The 22,043-nt window shown below is 41.3% G+C and overlaps 1 protein-coding gene across 1 annotated transcript in view; it reads right to left on the reverse strand.

Moving 5' to 3' along the window:
• Window positions 1-22,043, reverse strand: part of ABCA13 (ATP binding cassette subfamily A member 13) — a 247,710-nt gene that overhangs the window by 223,860 nt on the left and 1,807 nt on the right. Inside the window, exons 3-9 of the mRNA XM_039911957.1 lie at window positions 21,573-21,693; window positions 12,398-12,552; window positions 8,043-8,071; window positions 7,859-7,957; window positions 7,041-7,204; window positions 3,951-4,075; window positions 2,468-2,592 (exon numbers count right to left, since the gene is read on the reverse strand). Coding sequence (XP_039767891.1) covers window positions 2,468-2,592; window positions 3,951-4,075; window positions 7,041-7,204; window positions 7,859-7,957; window positions 8,043-8,071; window positions 12,398-12,552; window positions 21,573-21,693 — 818 coding nt within the window. The remainder of the gene's footprint in view (window positions 1-2,467; window positions 2,593-3,950; window positions 4,076-7,040; window positions 7,205-7,858; window positions 7,958-8,042; window positions 8,072-12,397; window positions 12,553-21,572; window positions 21,694-22,043) is intronic.

Genomic DNA, 22,043 nt, shown 5'->3' on the forward strand with positions numbered 1-22,043 from the left:
TTGATTTTCATCACAATTTGATGAAACCCTGATGCAGGAAATCAAGCCAAATCAACCACAAAACACCACTCTCAGAACTTCCCAGAATTTAGCTACCCCTAGAAATATACTCAGTAGGCATATTGTTGCAGAAAATCCCCATGAAATAATGTCATTATCCAAAAGCATTATTAGATATCATTCTGAGTTTGGTGGAGGGTGGCCGGATACATTCTCCAAAATATTTAAAAGCGCTAGATTGAAAACAAAGCCTAATGGCTTTCCATCGAGCCCATAAAATTGGGGCTTAGATTTGGCAAGCATTTGTGATCATTCTAAGCAAATTTGGACCTCAGTGTCCCATTACTAATTCAAGCTTAATCTCATCTCCACTGACAACTCTGTCAGAGGACCTGGGTTAGAAGCAGGTCCTTTTCTTAGCTCATTTTCTTAGAAGCAGCATGACCTAGAGGAAAGAGCTCGGGCCTGAGTGTCAGAGGACCTGGGTTCTAATTCCAGATCTACCACTTGCCTACTGTGTGACCTTGGGAAAGTCATTTCACTTCTCTGTGCCTCAGTTTCCACAATCATGAAATGGGGATTCAATACAGGTTCCCCCTCCTATTTAAACCGTGCCTTGTGGGACAAAGATTGTATCTAACCTGATTAACTTGTATCTACCCCACTGCTTAGAATAGTGCTTCAGAGAAGCAGCGTGGCTCAGTGGAAAGAGCCCGGGCTTCGGAGTCAGAGGTCATGGGTTCGAATCCTAGATCTGCCACTTGTCAGCTGTGTGGCTGTGGGAAAGTCACTTCACGTCTCTATGTCTCAGTTACCTCATCTGTAAAATGGGGATTAACTGTGAGCCTCACGTGGGACAACCTGATTACCATGTATCTACCCCAGCACTTAGAACAGAACTCTGAACATAGTAAGCGCTTAACAAATATCAACATTATTATTAATAGTGCTTCTCACATAGTAGGCGATTAACAAATGCCAATGACAAAATCTGTGTCATCCTGTAGTCCTTACTCTCTCCTTCAATTCTTACATTTAATCTACTGCTAAATTCTGCCAGTTCTTCCTAAGTAATATCAACCAGATCCACTCCTTCCCTTCCATCCCAATAGCTAAAACCTCAATTCAAGCTTTAGTTATATCGTGACTAAACAGTAGCATCAGCCTTCTTTCTGATCCCCCTGACTCCAGCCTCACCCCTCTCCAGGCTATACTACATACAGCTGCACAGATCATATTGAGAAGCAGCATAGCCTAGTGGATAGAGCACGGGGCTGGGAGTCAGAAGGTCATGGGCTCCACCACTTAGCATTGTAAATCATTCCTTTTACCTAGCTTTTTGGTGGTTGTTGCTCAAATTCTCATTGGCATTTCAAGACACTAATTTGGTAAAATGTTATCAATGGCCAAATGCCATCCACACTCAGTCACAAACAGAAAACTAATAAAATTGAATACAGTAAAACTCCATTCCTTGCCCATTTTACAATTAGTCCTTGCAAGAAATATTTTCACCTTTCCTAAAGAAAATATTATTGATCCTGTTTTTTAAAGAAAATGAATTATAATTGAATAATGGGATGAGATTCTCTTTGAAAGGATTTTGAGAAATGCTGACAGTCAGAAAGCATGTTAGCTTACTTACATGGAATCAGAGAAGCAAGTGACTTTTTTTTAGTTTGACTGAACCTACGTGTAGTACTCAAGAAAGATCATCGGGTTTTCTTTCATGGACAAAAATATGAGACGCCCTAAGCACCTAACAGCCTATGGTTTTCAAATATTCCTCATTAGGCAGCAGCCATTCATTTCTTACAGTCCTTAGTTGAGCAATTAAAAAAAAAATTTCCTTGCAACCTTCCCAATATTATCTATATCTAATTCAAGTACTTCTTGGTGCATACTCGCACAGCTTGAAAACTCTGAAAACTTGAAAATTCAACATATCCCAGAGTAGTCAAATTCTTCCTTACATTCAGCAAAGTTTGTCAGGTGTTTGTATCTGAAGGGAGTAACTTCAAAATAATCCCTTTGGTGTATCCTAAAAGTGGGAGGATGTTTGCTCCCTTCTATGACATTGACTCTCTATTTGTTCCCATTTATTCTCACTTATATGGATCAAATAGCATAATGCAATTCAAAATGCTCTAACAGTAGAACTGGAGAAAAATATTCTTGAAATAATCATCAGACAGAAAACAATTTCTTTTTTCCCTAGTAAATTGGCATCAGTTAGTCCAATCTTCCCATTGAGAGATAATCACTCTCAACACTTACTGAGCACCTCCTATGTTCAGAGCACTTTATTAGGTTCTTCAGATCACTTCAGACACTTAACGAAAAATGGCATGGGCAGCTAGGTACCTTAGAAATATTATTTGAGAATTACCAGATTTTACTAAGACATTACTTCCTATACTTGAAAGTGAATCAGTGGGTACTGAGAGGTCAGAAAATATATATTTACCTCATAGATATATTTCAGGATGTTGTTTGTAAGAAAATCACCAACTACAAATTGGGATTTCAGCTGTGGCTTGATTGCCTGATCATTCCAAAGCATATCTCTGAGGGGTAGTTGGTACCCAGGCCCTGTTCGGAAAGAAATTAAAATGTTCTAGTCTCAATATATTTAGGTTTGTATTCTTCTAGTAATGTACATCCGAAAAGATCATTTTGCAAGTATATTATCCAATACAGGCATTATATTTAGCTTAAGTCAGAAGTACACGAAATCTGGGAAGGGAAATGAATATTATTGCCAACTAATAGGAAAAGACAGCAGGTTTTTAGCTGTAAAAACATCCATACCAAGCTCAGACTGGTAAATTTATTGCAAGGCCAGGAGTACTGGGAAAAAGTGAAGATTGTTTTCTGGCTCTGAGTCCCTGGCCACGTCAAGCCAGATAAATGTCAAAGTCCCTAGCTGATAACAGAGAGTCATAATATTTCCTATGACCAAATGTTCCAAGATGCCTGTTCGGTCAAAATGGTTGAATTCCAGGTTCTGCAATGTGTTCAATGTCCATGGCTTGGCTTTGATGACAGGAAACAAGATAGAGTTGGAAGCACCAGAAAATTATGCTCAGCTCTCACTCAATGACATATTAGATGGTTCTATTTGTTCCTTTTCAGGTCCAAGAAAGAAGTAAATGGAATGGTCATGTTAAGAAGCACTATGGCTTAGTGGATAAAGCACGGGCTTGGGAGCCAGAAGGACCTGGGTTCTAATCCCAGTTCCACCGTTCGTCTGCTGTGTGACTGTGGGAAAGTCATTTCACTTCTATGGCCCTCAGTTACTGCATCTGGAAAATGGGGATTAAGACGGTGAGCCCCATGTGGGACGGGGACTGCGTATCTACCCCAGTGCTTGGCAGAATGTATGGCACATAGTAAACACTTAAATACCACCATCATCATTAATGTCATTATTATTATATGGTACCATTTCCACATCTTAGATTTCTGACCTGTTACACACTGTTTGATCTTTGCTTGTCCTGACTGCATACTTGGTCTCCTGAAACTTGTACAGGCTGGACCTGGGCTAAGAATGGGTTAGTTTGTGATACGGGAGAGGAAGCCCGTCAAACGGCAGGGACTGTCTCTATCTGTTGCCGACTTGTTCATTCCAAGCGCTTAGTACAGTGCTCTGCACATAGTAAGCACTCAATAAATACTATTGAATGAATGAATGAATTAATTAATTAATTAATTAAAGTTGACATAGAAGAATAAGTATGAAAAGTTGCCTTCTTTCCCTCATCGAATTGTAAAAAAAATGAGAATCTTAGAATCTGACACCCAATTCAAGACACTGTGAACCCATGTGGTATATGGACTTTGTCACAAATGTTCACATTCATTACATCTTTTTCACAAAAAATATCAGGTCATTGTTTGTAAAATACCAAACATTTTAACAAAAAGAGGATCGTCATCGTACATACCTTCCTTGCTCCCAGACAGTAGAAAGTTCAGTGCCGTAATGGTCGTGTTTACCCCTATTTTCATAGTTTCAGAAATAGTTTGGTTTAGAAGCAGCCAAGATTTCCCTTCTAGAGTTGCTAGAGAACTAAAATCAAAAGGAAAAAATGTCAATCTCCAGTTACTGTGTTGTTTTTTATGGTATTCATTAAGCATTTACTTTGTGTCAATCACTGGTCTAAACCCTGCGGTGGATTCAAGTTAATCAGTACAGTCCCTCTCCCTATATGGGGCTCACAGTCATACATGAGTGAAAATTAGCACTGAATCTCCAATTTGCCGTTGAAAATACCTAGGCACAGAGAAGTTAAGTGACTTGCCCCATATGACACAGAAGACAAGTGGCAGAGCTTAGATTAGAACTCAGATCCTCCAGCTCCTAGGTCTGTGCGTTTTTTACTAGGCCATGCTGCTACTAGTTCTTTTCAAATCACAGTGACATTATATACTTTTCTTCCCAGATTTTGTTTTACTGTTCAGTTTTCCTCACAGTTTAGCGGTCTTGTAACTTGAACATTGAAGTAAAAAATGTTTTGGTAACCAGATACTAATAGGAGCATTTGAAAACGCAAATGCTGTAAAGTCTTGTTACCCAGAATGCTGAGGAATGGGGAGGTTCTACTTAGCAAATTTTCTGGTTCATTAAGGGTCTAGGCTGAAGCTCAGGGCAACCTGGGAAACAACTCTCAGATTGGGAGTGGTGTGATTTCAAAGATGAAATGAAATTTGAAATCAAGCATATTCTAGTCCTTGCAAACTTATCTGTATAGGTGCAAGTATTCCCTACAAGGGAACAAAGAGTGAAACTAGTTACTAGAGATTTCAGTTGGTCTTTGGTTCAAAGATGATGCTGCTAAAGAAGAAACTGTACTCATTGATGTGAGCATCACGGAGATCATCTTTTATACACTTCCACACTGCCGGATAATATAGCTTTTTACTATGCTTCATTCTAGACTGATCTGGAAGAAATAAATCCAGTGGGTAATATTGGTAATTTTTTTTTCTGTGACTGGTATTGTGGACCCCTAAACTATTTTAGAGCCCCACCTCTTTAAACTCACAATAACCAATTGTTACAGGATGAGGAAATTTGGCAAAGTGGAACTTAATAAAATACTTTCTGAAGCATTTGATTATCCCACATAAGAAATTATCATAATTTGACTGATAGATCTTTGAAGAGAAATTTTATATCATATGAAAAGAAAGATCTGGCTAGGCAGCTGACAGGCAGTACACATCTTGTTACATACAAGCAGATAAAGGACAATCGATATCCTGTTTCACCCCAAATTTGAAATAAATGATCTTCCAGAAATTTAATAAATTATATTTTAAGTGTGCATTTATAATCTTTCAAAGTTTCTTTTTCTCCTAATTTCCACACTGTTTAGTTTCAGTGGAAGTTGTTGGGAAAGGTCATGAAAAAGATATGATTAGGTAGTATTTGTACTTCCCTCTTTCTGAGCACAAAGGATCTTAACTCATTGATTCTCAGACTATTATAATCAACAATTAATACATGGAAATATTTAGACAAAGCTAAGATCTGATGCCTACCACTCTTCATTGTTCAACAGTTGAATGTTCCTTAAAATTGTTTCATCAAACAGTAAACGGTTAAGCAAAAAAAGAGATCTATCACTGCTCTAATTGGTGCCTCTCCCTGGTCTGACTTCTGTAACTGCATTATTTCTCTAAGTTCTACCCCTACTCCATTTCTGTCCTCCTCCTTCCCATCAGAGAAAAGTAAAAGTAAAGTTTTGGTCATTGTTCCTTCCATTCCCATCTTACTTCTCTACTGGGGCCCAACAATTGCCAGGTTAGGAAAGTCTTTGGGAAAGTTTAGATTTTCCACGGATAAATCGATCAATTGAGGGTCTTTATTGAGTGATAATAATAATAATAACAATGCTTGTTAAGCACTTACTATGTGCCAAGCACTGTTCTAAGCACTGAAGTAGATACACATTAATCAGGTTGGAAACAGTCCCTCTCCCACACTGGGATTCACACACTTAAACCTCAGTTTACAGACGAGGTAACTGAGGCTCTGCAGATTGGTTTACAATCTGACTTGCTATTCAGATTAGTTGCTGAAATAGTACCTGTTGCTAGTAGTAGTTTTATTGAAATTCAATTCTAATACCATCAACCAAGGATCCTGCTGCAGTGTTAGTTGAAGGATTAAGTCTCACCTCAGACTTGAAATATGTTTAAAATTAGACTGAAAGCTCCTTATGGGCAGGGAATTTGTGAATCAACTCTGTTACACTGTACCCTCCTAAATACGTAGTACAGTGTTCTGAGTGGAAAAGAGCTTGGGCTTCGGAGTCAGAGGTCATGAGTTCGACTCCCAGCTCTGCCACTTGTCAGCTGTGTGACTGTGGGCAACTCACTTAACTTCTCTGGGCCTCAGTTACCTCATCTGTAAAATGGGGATTAACTGTGAGCCTCACGTGGGACAACCTGATTACCCTGTATCTACCCCAGCGCTTAGAACAGTGCTTGGCACATAGTAAGCACTTAACAAATACCAACATTATTATTATTATTAAATATGATACTTATAAATAAAAATGTTTATAAATGTATTTATATAAAATGTAAATATAATAAATATCGATTGATTGCAGAAAGGGACAATCTTCATATGGTCACATTTTGGAAAAGAATATTGCTCCCAAGTGCTTAGTACAGTGCTCTGCACACCGTAAGCGCTCAACAAATAGGATTGATTGAACCCATCAGCATATGGATCCAAACAAAGTATACTCTTCTTAAGAAATAAAAACATAAGAAGTGTCATCCCTGGGTTTATACCACTGACTTTTCCGCAGTGCTTTAGAACAAAGTTCATTATAGTGTTTCCCAGAGGTCTGAGGGAAAAAGTGGAAAATGGGAAAAATTAGATGGGTGTTCTAGCACAACTAGTTGGGGACGAATGATTCTATGCAAAGAAATGATATTGACTGGTAACACTAATTCATTAAGCCATAAAAACACATATATAACCACAATATAACTAATGCATAGTTTTTAAGGCTTACTTAGTTAATGTCTGAAGGAACTGAATAACAATGTACATCCCATCTTCTAGATTAATGTTTTTTGTCTGTTGCTCTGACAGTGAATGCAGTAGATTCCAAATATAGGGCTGGTCATGAAGGTTTTCCAGAACAGAAATGATTTCCTCAGTTTTACTGAGATCCTCCTAATTAGAAAAAGGAGCAAAGACAGAAGCTTTTGACCAACTGGACAAGACCATCAGTTAAAAATATTACCGAACCCTCACTGAGTATAGAATGACTGGAAGCACTGGAGGAATAACAAAAGAGAAGCAGTGTTGTCTAGTGGATAGAACAGAGGTCTGGGAGTCAGAGGACCTGGGTGCTAATACCAGTTCCGTCCTTTGCCTGCTGTGTGACCTTGGGCAAGTCACTTCATTTGTCTGTGCCTCAGTGTCCTCATATGCAAAGTGGAAATTAATACTGTGCATCCCATGTGGAACATAGATTGTGTCCAATCTGATTAGCTTGTATCCAGTGCTTATTACAGTGCTTGGCACATGCTGAGAACTTAACAAAACAATAAAAAAATGGGGTGGGTGAAACAGAACAGGCATAAAGAAGATACTGAAACACAAAAGAAATATGTAAATATGTACTTAAGAATAGCTAGACAGCGCTGTGGTGAGGGAATATTTCCACTCATTGTCACACAACAAGCAATTGATAGAGTAGCATTGGAACCCAGGTCCCCTGACTCCTAGGCCCGTGCTCTATCCACTAGAACATGCTGCTTCTTGGCATTTGCTTGTCATTGATCAATAACAATGGAATCAACTGAAGATAGTTGATCAATATACCTCAACTAAGTCTCGGGCCAACACAAGTTGTTCCAATTCCAGTTTTGGGGGGTTTCCTATTGAAATGTGAACCACTATTAATATAATGAAAGATATTTCCTATTGAAATGTGAACCACTATTAATAAAATAAAAGATACTTACTCATTCCTTATTCCAGCTTCCAAAATTGAGAAAATACTTACTTGAGAGAAAATAGAACCATGAGAAGAACCTGAAAAAATGAACACATTTAAAAGGGGTCATTTAATAAGTTTATTAAATGACAAATGAGTTGGACATTAATTACTTAGTAAACTGCAATTTGGGAAATATACAGTATATTTATTTTACAATTGCATGAGAATGCTTTATCGGTGACAAAGCAAAACATCCCCCATAATCTGCAGGAGATCACTGATCATTTAGTTAACAACTAATACCACTAAGCATTTACAAGGCTTTCAGGACACTCTATGATTTCCCACACTTTGGGGTCTAGGAAGAAAAAGCAAAGAATGGTGATGCTTTCTAGTTTATAGTTAGATCACATATAGTGATCAAGAAACAGCAAATAAGGATGAAGTGGGGGATGCAATGACAGCTTTATGTCAGAAAAACCCGAAGATTCACTCTTCAAAAGCACTTTTGAAAAATACATCTAAAAAGAAAAGTTTATAAAAGGAGAATGGCCTTTTAAGGTCTAATAGGTCCATTATATGGTCATTGAAACTATTATGAGCGTTTCTTTCATATTCTTGGAGATATTATCAAATCAGTCTTTTGAAAGTACTGGTGCATACTGAGAACAGAATGTTATTGATGTGCCGTAATCTTTTCCGGCAATAACACATAATGTCACTTCTACAAGTAATTTTTTTTCACTTCTCCGCAAAACTTCTTTGCTCAAGATCCGTCATGAAAAAGCAATTTGGGCCCCAAATGGTAATTTCAGGTGTGAGCGATTTTGGCTCACGGGGTCACCAAGGCTTCTCTTTATTAAGGAATCAGAGGGCAATGGATAATAATATAGCTCTAAACTAAGCAAGGAGGAACTGAGGCACCAACTAGTTCCACAACGCATGCGGTGGCATTCATGCACTGCCAATCCTTCTCCCACGTGCATTTTGCCTCACCCTGTTGCTACCGCTTCAAGGGCCGGGCAGCTCTGTAGGAGAAAGAGGGAGGGAGGGAGGCAGAAATTTCAGCCACATGGTGAGGGTTGCGTGGGGAAGTGTGCTGAGGATGGGCATTTGGGGATGCAGGTGAGAGTCAGTTAATTGTATTTTTTGAGCATTTATTGTGTGGAAAGCACTGTACTGAGCGTTTGGGAGAGGACAATAGAACAATAAACAGACACCTTCCCTGGCCACAGTGAGCTTCCGGTTTAGAGGTAGAGACTGACATTACTATAAAAGAATAAACTACAGATATGTACATAGGTGCTATGGGACTGGGAGAGGAGATGAATAAAGGGAACAAGTTACAGTGATGCAGAGAGCAGCGGAAGAAGAGGAAAAGGGTGCTTAGTCAGGGAAGTCCTCTTGGAAGAGATGTGCCTTTGATAAGGCTTTGAAGGTGGGGACAGTAACTGTCTGTCAGATGGGAAGAGGGAGGGCGTTCCAAGGCCAGAGGCAGGATGTGGTCGAGAGGTCCATGGAGAGATAGACGAGATGGAGGTACAGTGAGAAGGTTAGCATTAGAGGAGTGAAGTGTGCGGGCTGGGCTATAGTAGGAGAGTAGGACAGTGAGAGAGGAGATAGTAATGTTGGTATTTGTTAAGCGCTTACTATGTGCAGAGCACTGTTCTAAGCGCTGGGGTAGACACAGGGGAATCAGGTTGTCCCACGTGGGTCTCACAGTCTTAATCCCCATTTTATAGATGAGGGAACTGAGGCACAGAGAAGTCACACAGCTGACAAGTGGCAGAGCCGGGATTAGAACCCCTAACCTCCGACTCCAAAGCCCAGGCTCTTTCCACTGAGCCACACTGCTTCTCATAAATCTGCCCCGACTAGGATCTGGCTCTGGGCACTTGCAATCTTGGGCTCCCCTCAATGCTTTGGACATCTTGCCTGGACTTGGGGACTATTACAGTGTTCCACAAAAGGTAGGTGCCCAATACAGTTCTCCATATATACAATAGGTTCCCAGTATAGTGCTCCACACATTGTAGGAGCTTAGTATAGGGCTCTGCACAGAGTAAGTGTCCAGTACAATGCCATGCACAATTGAGAGATGCCCAGTAAATATAGATGAAGAGATGTAGTATAATGTAGTATAGATGTGTAGTATAGATGTATAGTGTAGTATAGATGTAAGTATAGATAGGAGATGTAACATGTGGTGAGGTTCAGCAGAGGGAGAGAAGGATGGGGAAAATCTAAGAGAAGTCCTGGAATCTCAAAGACTGCAGCACCCAATTTCTGGTCCGAAATGGCTCCGTGACTGATTCTGATGTCTCATCCTGAGTGACCACAGCTTTCAGACCTGGCCCTCAGAGCCTGTGGCTTCCAGCCCCTGGTCCTGAGGGGTCTCAGATTCCAGGTCCTGCTCCTGAGTGACCACAACATCTAGGCTCTGGTCCTGAGTGACCACAGCCTCCAGGCCTTGTCCTCAGAGCCTGTGGCTTCCGGACCCTGGTCCTGAGTAAACACAACTTCCAGGCTCTGGTCCTGAGTGACTACAGCTTCCCTGAGTTAGGTCCTTGTGGTGGGGGAGGGAATGGGGGGCAGTAGGGGAGATAAGCTACTCAAAGTAGGGTATCAAGGTTTCTACTGCAACCAGACTACCATCTTAAGGTCCCAATAGGGTAGAGAAGCACCGTGGCTTGGAGGATAGAGCATGGATCTGGGAGCCAGCAGGGCCTGGGTTCTAATCCTGACTCCACCACATGTCTCCTGTGTGACCTTGGGCAAGTCAGTTCACTTCCCTGGGCCTTATTTACCTCATCTGCAAAATGGGGATTAAGCGTGTGAGCCTCATGTGGGACAGGGACTGTGTCCAACCTGATTAACTTGGATGCACCCCAGTGTTTAGAACAGCACTTAACAAGTACCATAATGATAATAATCATAATAATAATTAGAAGGGAAAGGGTTTAAAAGGTTTCATTCAGCCCACCCAGGACAGACAGGCAACAGCTGGGAAGAAGGTGGAAGGGAAGACAAAGCTGAGCCAGAATCACTCAATCCCTCTTCTCGATTATTCCAAATTCCTGCCAGGAGGGGAGTGTTTCCAGTGGTTACTTTCCAGTGTTCCCAGAGGACCACAGTGCATAACGGTCAATTTGAGAAGCATCAAGTGCTTCCAGTGGCTACTTGCCAGTGTTCCCAGAGGACCACAGTGCTTAACAGTCATTATGAGAAGCAGCATGGCCTAGTGGATAGAACACAGGCCCGGGACTCAGAAAGGCCTGGTTCTAATCCCGACTCTGCCACTGGTCCTCAGTTTGACTTTAGGCAAGTCATTTCACTTTCCGCGGCTTCAGTTCTCTCATATATAAAATGGGGATTAAGTCTGTGAGCCCCATGTGGGTCAGGGACTGCATCCATTCCTATTTGCTTGTATTCAACCCAAGCACTTAGTAGAGGGTACATAGGAACACTTAACAAATACCACAATTATCATTATTATTAATTGTATTATTACTCCATACTGGATTGTGTAGCAGTCCTCCCTGCCCATTAGTCTCTCTGTCTCTCTGTCTCTCTCTTTGTCTCTCTAAGTCTCTGTCTTCTTTTCTGCCTCCACCCAAATTGTGCATCACTGTTCCTGTCTTCATGGAAGTCCTCACTGTAAACACTGTATCTATGAAAGATCATTAAAAATAGTTGCATTCATCAATTTCACTTCCTTTTGCTGTATGGTATTCATTATTGATAATGATGATAATAATAATATTATTGCTATTGCTAGTGATTTTACCAGGAATATATTGATGGTTTACAGATTTTTAAAAGTGAGGCCCACCTAGGAATGTGTGACAAAATAAGTAACCCATCTATTGGATTAAGTTTGGCACGACTGGTTTAAGCAGTGAAATGTATTCAAAAAATGCTGTATTTCATAGGTTGCTGCATGAAATTGTAAAATCTGCTGTGCATCTCAAAGAGTTTGCTTGAAATTGCAGCAATAAAGTAGCCATTAGTTTGAAATTAAACAGCCTCTCCCTATCTGGAAGCATAATTTCATACATAAACATCAATTATTTTGGTAGAGTAGCATGCCATCGATAACAATGTAAAAGCATTTGATTCTGAAGAGCCAACTTCAGGCCCACATGGGTCTCAGTTGCCAAAGGATATTGAGAGATAGCTAATCCCTTGTGGAAACAATTGGAATTTAGCTCTTGCCTTCATGAAATGTGTGTTTGGGAGGGGGGTGTATTAAGGGAGCAAGTCAGGGTGATACAGAAGGGAGTGGGAGAAGAAGAAAGGAGGGCTTGGTCCGGGAAGGCCTCCTGGAGGAGATGGGCCTTCATTAAGGCTTTTGATCTGTATATCAGAGAGTTGGACCAGACCTCACTCAGAAATACAGCCATTCAAACAAAATTGCTTACTGGACCACTTGGACTCTTCCATCCAAAGCTTTCGTAAAGTCAGAGCTTTTTCCATTGTTGCTGAAACCCCCTGAGCAAGGTCTTGCATCTCTTTCAGAAAGGCGAGGTCACCCCCCATCATGCTGGGGCCTTGAACGGGTTGGTATCTGGAAGTGTTTTTAATAGACAAAGAAAAAAAAAGAAAATGGCAATTATTCAATCATATTTATTGAGCTCTTACTGTGTGCACGGCACTGTACTAAGTGCTTGGAAAGTACAATTCAGCAACAAATAACAGATAAGATATTCCGTTTTAGACGTATTAAGTTTGAGGTGACTGGAGGATATCCAAATAGAAATGTCTTGAAAACAGGAGGAGAAGAGATCAGGGTTGGAGCTGTAGATTTGAGTATCATTTGCATAGAGGTGGTAATTGAAGCCATGGGAGCAAAGGAGTTCTCCAGGGATGTGGATGTAGATGGAGACTAGAAGGACTCAGAACTGAACCATGAGGGACCCCTCACAGTTAGAGGGTGGGAGGCAGAGGAAGAGTCCATGAAGGAGACTGAGAATGAACAGCCAGAGAGATAGGAGGAGAAGTAGGAGAGGACAGTGTCAGTGAAGCCAAGGTCAGATAATGTTTCCAGGAGAAGGGGGTGGTCCACAGTGTCAAAGGCAGCTGAGGGGTTGAGGAGGATTGGGATGGAGTGGAGATTGTTGGATTTGGCAAGAGAAAGATCACTGGTGACCTTTGAGAGGGCGGTTTCCGTGGAGTGAAGGGGACAGAAACCTCATTAAGACTGTGAGTCCCTTATGGAACAGGGATAAGCCAATCCAGCTTCATTTGTATCTACTCCAGTGCTTAGTAGAGTGTCTGGCATATAGTAAGTGCTTAACAGATACCAAAAAATAATTATGCTTGCTTTCAGGGCTTAGTGGAAGATCCTATTTATGTCTGGGAGTCAAGAGACCTGGGTTCTAGTCTCAGCTGCCCCCCCTGCCTGTTCTTAGCACAGTGTAACTGCTTAATAAATAAGATGATTTTCATTATATTTTGGGATGAGTATTTCATTTCAAGAAAATTAGTCGGGACATGAATTGTCCATCAGTTCTCTACACCAGAGACATTCTGTCTTTCTGGGACAATTTCCCCATTTCGGCAGCATATTATTGCTGTTTCTGAACAAGGTGGTTGAGGCAGAAGTGGAAAACTCCCTTGTAGAAATTTCCCAAAGTGGGAGATTTCAATTTCCTGAGAGCTTGGATCAACTTAGTGGTAAATGGGTAGCACTTATCTTGATAGATAATAAAGTCAACAGAGGGAGTGCAAGAACAATGATTTAATCAGAGTGGCATCTCAAATACATCAACCCTGAGCACAAAGCACATGACTGAGGAAAAGCAGTGAAGGCTATTTATTGACACTCCCTGGAGATCCCAACTTTCTTGGCTACAGTGATCTCAGAAAGCCATGTAACATGAACACTCATCTAAGATGGACATAGGAATTTCCTGGGAAACCACAGAATTATCAGCTTGTGGAAATACAAGATGCCTTCTTCCATAATAATTAAATGGGTTTTGGGTTCCTGCTCTTTCATTTCAAAGTTCTTGAATTTAATCTTAGGAGAGATTATAACTGAGCATGAATCTGAGAATGATTTTAAATATCCAAAGAGGCATGTGCTTGTTGAATTATTTTTTTTTCAGTGCAACCTGTTCAAAAGTAAATACCCAAGACCAGGAAAAGAACATTATTTTAAGAGGATTTGGGTGGCACGAAAATTCCATCTTTCCATGGACCAGTTCCAATCGAATTTCTTCAGTCTTGGCCCAACTCCTGAAACCTAAGTCTTGCTAAGAGGGAGTTAAGAAGAGCAGGAAAGACAAGAGAAAAAGAGAGACAAGGAAGGCTACAAGAAGTTGCAAGGAAGGGATTAGAGTAAGATGCCACAACCAAACAGAACCACTTTTGTCTACAAGCTGATTTTAAGGAAATGAGAGCAACTATACCAGACTTACTTAACAACCTTACTAAAATCACATCTGCTCCAAGAGGCTTTCCCCAACTAAGCCCTCATTTCCCTTACTCATCTACCCTTCTGTGCTTCCTTTGCATATGTATCCACACCGTTTAAGCACTTGATATTCACCCTACCCTCAGCCACACCACACCTATGATGAAATCTGTAATATATTTTCAAGTCTGTCTTCCCCTCTAGACCACAAGCTCTTTGTGTACAGGATCATGTCTACCTACTCTGTTGGACTGTACTCTCCCAAGTGCTTAATGCACTGCTTGGCACACAGTAAGTGTTCAATAAATGTGAATGAATGAATGAATATAGTGCTCTGCATATAATATGCACTTTAATAAATCTGGCTGATTGACGACTAATAGAGTGATAAAATGAGGACTTGGGACCCTTAGTGACATCATGGACACATCTCGCCCAGAATACCCCACCTCCATCTGCCATTGTTCTGGAAGTGGATCCCTAGAGTTCTCTTGGTAAAACTCCAGAAGTGGTTTACAACTGCCCTTGTTCCATGCAGTAAAATTGAGTCTCAGCCCTCGACTCTTTCCCATATCACTGCTGCCCAGCACGGGGGAGTCTTGGCTTGTAGCAGACTGCCTTCCAATCACTAGCCACTGGCCAAGCTAGGAATGGACTGGGAATGCCTCTGCTTGACTCTCCCTTCCCTAGTCAGGACTGGTAGACTACTGGAAACTTTCCAGGTGCAACCAGGGGTTAGTAGAGCAATCACCTGGTGGGAATTTGAGATCTACCCTCTGGTATCTACCCCCTGGCACTGCCTGCTTAGCTTGGAGAAGGAGTGTGGCTTATCAGAAAGAGCACAGGCTTGGGAGTCAAAGGACATGGGTTCTAATCTGAACCCTACCACTTGTCTGCTCTGTGACCTGGGGCAAGCCGCTTAACTTCTTTCTGCCTCAGTTACTTCTTCTGTAAAATGGGGATTAAAGCTGTGAGCCCCTCATAGGACAAGCTGATTACCTTGCATCTACCCCAGAGTTTAGAATGGTGTTTGGCACATTATAAGTGCTTAACACATACCATCATTATTATTATTATAATTCCAGACCAGAGGCAGGACTGGGCCAGGGGTCGGTGGTGAGACAGGAGAGACCGAGACACGGTGAGAAGGTTAGCACCAGAGGAGTAGAGTGTGCAAGTTGGGTTGTAGAAGGAAAGAAGCGAGGTGAGGTAAGAGAGGACATGGTGATTTTAAAGTCAATGGTGAGGAGTTTTTGTTTGATATGGAGGTGGATGGGCAACCACTGGAGATTTTTGAGGAAGGGGGTGACACGTCCTGAACGTTTCTGTAGAAAGATGATCCGGGCAGTGGAGTGAAGACTGGACTGGGGTGGGGAAAGGCAGGAGGTTGGGAGGACAGCAGGAAGGCTGATGCAATAATCTAGGCTAAATATAATGAATGATTGTATGGAACAGCCCTGAATATAGGAGTCTATTCTAAAATATCTTCTGTTATCCCAAAAATAATGCAGATGCATCACAACAAATTTATTGGTGGAATTCCTTCATCCACTGAATCCGCCAGACCCCAAACGTCCCGGCTTCAAATCTTTATTAAAATTGTCTCTTCTCCGAGAAGTCATCCCTAACTAACTTCTCATCTCCCCATTTGATTCTCCCTCTCCTTCTGTTTCCTAGGCACTTAAACTCTGTTACTTCTTTTATCTATAGTTTATTTCATTGTCTGCCTCTCCCACTAAATTGTAAGCTCCTTGGGAGCAGGGTTCGTGTCTACCACTTTTGTCATACTCCCCAAAGAGTTTAGTACAGTGCTCTGCAGATTAATAACTAAATAAGTACTGCTGATGGAATGCTTGCTTGCTTGATTGATGTTTTATGCCAATAAAGAAAGAAATATTGGCCAGAATGTCCTGTGAATGGGCCAGAGCTAGACACAAAGGAATAGCCCCAGTGATCTCCTCAGATTAGTAAAGATAGTGGCAGAATGTGAACAAAATGCTACAACACAGAATATTCACTGTAATGATGATGATGATAGTAATGATAATAATAGTATTTGTTAGGCATTTACAAAATACCAAATACTTAGTGCTAAGTACTAGGGTAGAGCCCACAGGACTGAACATAGTCCCTGTTCCACAAGGGGCTAAATATCTAAAGGGGGAGGAGGACAGTTATTTCCCATTTGGCAGATGAGGAAACTAAAGCACACAAAAGTTAAGTGACTTGTCCAAGGTCACCCAGCAGGCAAATGGAGAAGCTGGGATCCGTTCCATGTTCCTTCTACAATGCCTCACTGCTTCCCAATTGCAATAAAGTGATGACTGATCATAAATGAATTCAAAGGTGGATCATTCTCTCATCTGTGTTGGTAAGAAAAATGTGAATAATATAATAATGGCAAAATCTCCAGATAGATTTCCACCAGCCATATTTAACGCTTTGAGGAAATGGTAAATAATGGTAAATAAAAATGAAGATAGCTGTTCTTCGTATTTGAGCATGTGGAAACTTTGCTGGAATTTTAGAATTTGAAACCAAAGGTCCCAGATACGTAAAGCAAGACCAGAATCAAAAATTCTTTACCATTTATAGATTTATATTAATGTAGTTTCCTCTAAACTATAAGCTCCTTGTGCACAGGGAATGTGTCCACCGACTGTTGTATTCCACTCTCCCAAGTGCTTAGGACAGTGCTCTGCACACTGTAAGTGCTCAGTATAAACCACTGATTGATTGATTGATTGAAGACCATTTCAGAGTCCCTATGATCCACTCACTTTGATATCTTTCATCATTTGTTTTCCATAAGCCACTGAGCTATTTCCTGTAGGTGACAGGTTTCTATTCCCTCATTTTATTTCAGTCATGTCTCTGGAGAGAGGTAGCCCCAAAGCCATAAACCCATAAATTGCACCAAATCTCAGAACTGCATAAAAATCCTTATTAACGTTATCTCTAGTGGTCATGCAAATCAGCAGCTAACTCCACGGCATACATTTTAATACTTAAGAAGGAGGCAGGAAATAAGAATGAGAGACAGAGGAAGTCATCAATATTTATGGACTGTGTATGCGTCACTCTATTGAGATCTAGGCAGGAACAAGACAGTCTCTGCCCTTGAGGAAAGTACAACCGCCTGGAAGACACTGACGAAAACACAAATAACATTAACCACTACTTCAAATACACATCAATGTCCGTTGCATAGAAATACCCATAGGTGTTAAGAGGTCACTGGTGAGACCAAGCCAGAAGGGATTAGTGTGGTTCATAGAGAGAAAAACCCATGGCTAAAGAGAATGGACCTTGAAAACAGAAGCCAAAAGTTTAAAGTCAAAAAGAGAGGAAGAAAAAATAGAGAAGGGGATTGTGTAAGAATATCAAAGGGGAAGGTACAGAGAGAGTTTATACTTTATAATTTCAACTGTCTCTATGAAGGAGATTCTTGACAGTGAAAAAGGTAAACATGTAAGTAATAATAAGTGGGGTACTTTTTAAGCACTTACTTTATGCTAAAGGCTCGGGATAGATACACAATAACCAGGTCAGCCACAGTCCCAGTCCTACATAGGGTTCACAGTCTGTGTAACAGGGAGAAGAGGCACAGAATCTCTATTTTACAGATGAGGAAACTCAGGCATAGAGAAGTTAAGTGACTTACCCAAGGTCACACAGCAGTCAAGCGGGGGAGCTAGTATTAGAATCCGGATCCTCTGACTCCCAGACCTGTGCTCTTTCCAATAGGCCACACTGCTTTTCTACTCACTTTACTCAATGTGAATTTATGAGCTGGTGTTGGCAACATAATTGAAATTATTCCTTATATATACAGTCAGTTGCAGCTGGAATGCATGTTTTTTGGATTTTTTGGTTTTACTACACTTTGTGGATACAAAGTTACGACACCTGCCTGGATAGAATATGACAGTAATTCAGAAGAAACGATTGGGCTTGTGAGCATGGTGGCAGACACAGGGTGAATACTAAATCATAAGCTTTCCTTAAACGCAGGGTATTTCAGGTATACAACCCCCACCTTTTGAAAGAACTGACTGCAGCTCTCTCGTTTTCTGTGCTATTCGTCACTGGAAATGATAGCAAATCTGTCTGAATAAAAATCAAAACTACTCAGCTCACCTTGCTATTTACTGTGTGCTTACTGTGTGCAGAGCACTGTACTATCAATCAATCATTCAAAGGTATTTATTGAGCTCTTACACTGCGCAGATCACTCTTGGGAAAGTTCAATGCAATAGAGTTGGTTTTCCCTGACCACAAGAAGCGGACATTGACTGAGAGAGACGAGAAGAGCGTAATGACAAGGTTTGTGAGTCAAAGAAGATAGTGGTGTTGTCTACAGTGATGGGAAAGACAGGAGAAGGACAGGGTTTGGGTGGAAAGATGAGGAATTCTGTTTTAAACAGGATCAATTTGAGGTGTCAGTGGGAGAGGAAAGAGGAGAAGTTCTAAAGGTAAGAAGACATATGAGACGGCAGAGAAGGAGAGAGGTAGATTTGGAAATCATCTTCACAGAGGTTGTAGTTGAAGCCGTGGGAGCCAGTGAGTCCTCCAAGGAAGTGGGTGTAGATGGAGAATAGAAGGGGACCCAAAACTGAGCCTTGAGGGCCCCCATCCCCCCACCCCAGGGTTAGATGGTGGAATGCAGAGGAGAACCTGTGAAAGAGACTGAGAAGGAACAACCTTTGAGACAGGAGGAGAACTAGGAGAGGACAGTGTTGGTGAAACCAAGGTTAGATAATTTTCCAAGGAGAAGGGGATGGTCCACGGTGTCAAAGACATCTGAGCAGTTAAAGAGGATTACAGTAGAGTAGAGGCCTTTGGATTTGGCAAAAGGATATCATTGGTGACCTTTCAGGGGCAGTGTCTGTGAAATGAAAGGGGTGGAAGCCAGTTTAGTTGTGGAGAAGAAGAGAATTGAAGGAGAAGATGTGGAGGCAGCAGATGTAGAAAACAGAGCAAATTTCCCTCACTCAACTAAAGATTCTATCTATGCAAGCGTACCCACAGACCAGTCCCCGCATCACCCCATGTGCACACACTATGTCCATTTATTCGGCTGGCAGCACTAATCTCCTTTGGCTACTAAGCTTTTCATTAGAATGCAACGAAAACTCTGTAACAAAACCAGTCATGTAGGAACTGTTTTTTTACAATAATGAAGATCGGGTGACTCTCTACTTGAATAGAATTTTCCTTTCCAACCGTAAACTTGACCCACGTTTGTTTAAAATGCCAAATAAATGAACTTAGATGGAGTTTCAGGTATAACCTAAGAGAAAATTACAGGTCTCATTGGTTCTGAATTGAAGAGAAGCAGAACCTAGGACTTTGCAGCTGAGGTTTTATTGTGAGCTTTAGAGCTCAATTCATTCAGTGAGTAGTGAACCTACGTAAAATGGAAGAAAAACAAAAGCTTACAGACGCACAAGAGTGCACATCTAAAGCGTGTCAAGTAATGGTAAGACCAGAAGCCATTCTTTAACACACTGAGTTGTGGGGAGGGCTTGTTAATTTCCCTGAGCTAGAGCAGGAATTTTCTCACCTGATGTAAGGTGTGGAATTTAAGGAATCAAAAAAAATAAAAGCAGATCAAAGTCAGAACCTTCCTTCTCCATCAGGCATCCGGTCAATTGAGAGTTTCTATTGAGCACCACTTTGGGCAGATCACTGCTCTAACTGCTTGAGAGAAACAAATTAAGATGAAGAACGTGATCCCTGCCCTTGGGAAATTTACAGTTTAATGGGAGAGGCAGATCCAGAATAAGTTTCTAATAGAAGGAAAAATAGAAGGGAAATATGGATAGGTAACAAAATAAGGGCTGAGGTAGTGAAGTACATAAACTGACATGTAGAAAAGTGAGTGCGTAAGTGATAAGGAGGTAGATGAGAAGACAGAACTTGGGAGGAGGACAAACGAATCCTGGAGGAGGTGGCATTTCAGAATGGCTTTGAAGATGGGGAGAGCTGTGACCTGGTGGATTTGAAAGGGGTCACTGTCCCTGGCTGGGGGTAAAGAATAAGGTGATTATTATTACTCATAATAATAGTGATAATGATCATAATAATGGTAATATTCGTTAAATGCTTTACTTGGTGCCAGACACTATACTAAGTCCCGGGATCGATATAAGCAATCGGGTTGGGCACAGCCCCGTCCCTCATGGGGCTCAAATCTTAATCCCAGTTTGACAGATGAGGTAACTGAGGCACAAAAAAGTGAGGTGACTTGCCCAAGGTCACACAGAAGACATGTGGCAGAGCCAGGATTAGAACCCAGGAGCCAGGATTAGAACCCAGTTTCTTCTGACTCCCAGGCCCGTGCTCTATCTACTAGGTCACAAAAGAAGAAGAGTCATGAATGAGATCCTGTACTCACTGTGTTAGTGAGCAATTTCCTTCATGCCTAGCCCTATTAGTTTGTGGTTGGGCAGTTTTTGGTCTGAAATCTTCATCATTCTTCCTCAGGAGGAAGGATGTGAACAAGGGGTCAGAGATGGGGGAATTGAAAATTAGGCACAGTGAGAACATAAACTAGGAATCAATGAAGAGGAGGAGCTGGAGTCTAGTGGGAGAAGAGAGCTGCAAGCCCAACTTATTGCTGGCATTTCTGAGACTTTTTTAAAGTTATCAATCAATCGATAGATGATATTTATTGAGCGCTAACTCTGAAAAGAGTATGTATTAATTAAGTGCTTGGGATAATACAATAGAAGCAGTGTGGTATAGTGGATAGAGCACAGGTTTAGGAGTCAGAACGACTCGGGGTGGGTCGATCATCCAAGCAGACTGCCCCGTCCTGAATCCGCTGGAGGTTCAGCGGCCTGGCCACCGCACCTTCTCGCTGATCCCAGCTTCACCGCTTGTCTTTTATATGACCTTGAGCGAGTTCACTTATCTTCTCTGTGCCTCAATTTCCTCATCTGTAAAACGGGGATTAAGACTGGTAGCCCCTTGTGTGATACGATCTATGTCCAAGCTAATTAGACTTATATCTATCTCAGCACTTAGTACAGTGCCTGGCACATACTAAGCGTTTAACAAATACCATAATAGAGTTGGTAGACATGGAGCTTACGGTTCATGGCGGCGAGTATAAGAGCCTGTTAATTCCACCTCTCCATTCCCCAGACCAACTTTAAAAATGCATTTCTCACCGAAAGTGGTTTTGTGGACCGGTGTAACTGCTGTTCTTGCATCTTGAGCCAGTATTACAAAGAAGGCTTTGAACAAAGAGAAAAAGACCTTGGCTCGGCAAGTCACGAGGTTGCAAATAACCTAAGTTCAAACACAAAACAAGTGTAAACAGTAATGAAACCAAAGGCATGAAGAGTATGCACTAGAACACTGTTTAAAAGGAAAGATATTCCCTTTATTTCTCATTATGTTCCCTTAGCAGAATAATTGACTCATCCCCTGACTCCCACACTCATGCTGTTTTTTGTTTTATGGTGTTTGTTAAGCACTTACTATGTGTCAGGCACTGCTGTAAGCACTAGGATCGAGTCTAGATTGTGAGCCCGTTGATGGGTAGGAATTGTCTCTGTTGCCGAATTGTACTTTCCAAGTGCTTAGTACAGTCCTCAGCACACCGTATATTCATAGTCAATAAATATGAATGAATGAAG

This window comes from Ornithorhynchus anatinus, chromosome 4, assembly GCF_004115215.2.
Source record: "Ornithorhynchus anatinus isolate Pmale09 chromosome 4, mOrnAna1.pri.v4, whole genome shotgun sequence".
NCBI classification, from domain to species: Eukaryota; Metazoa; Chordata; class Mammalia; order Monotremata; family Ornithorhynchidae; genus Ornithorhynchus; species Ornithorhynchus anatinus.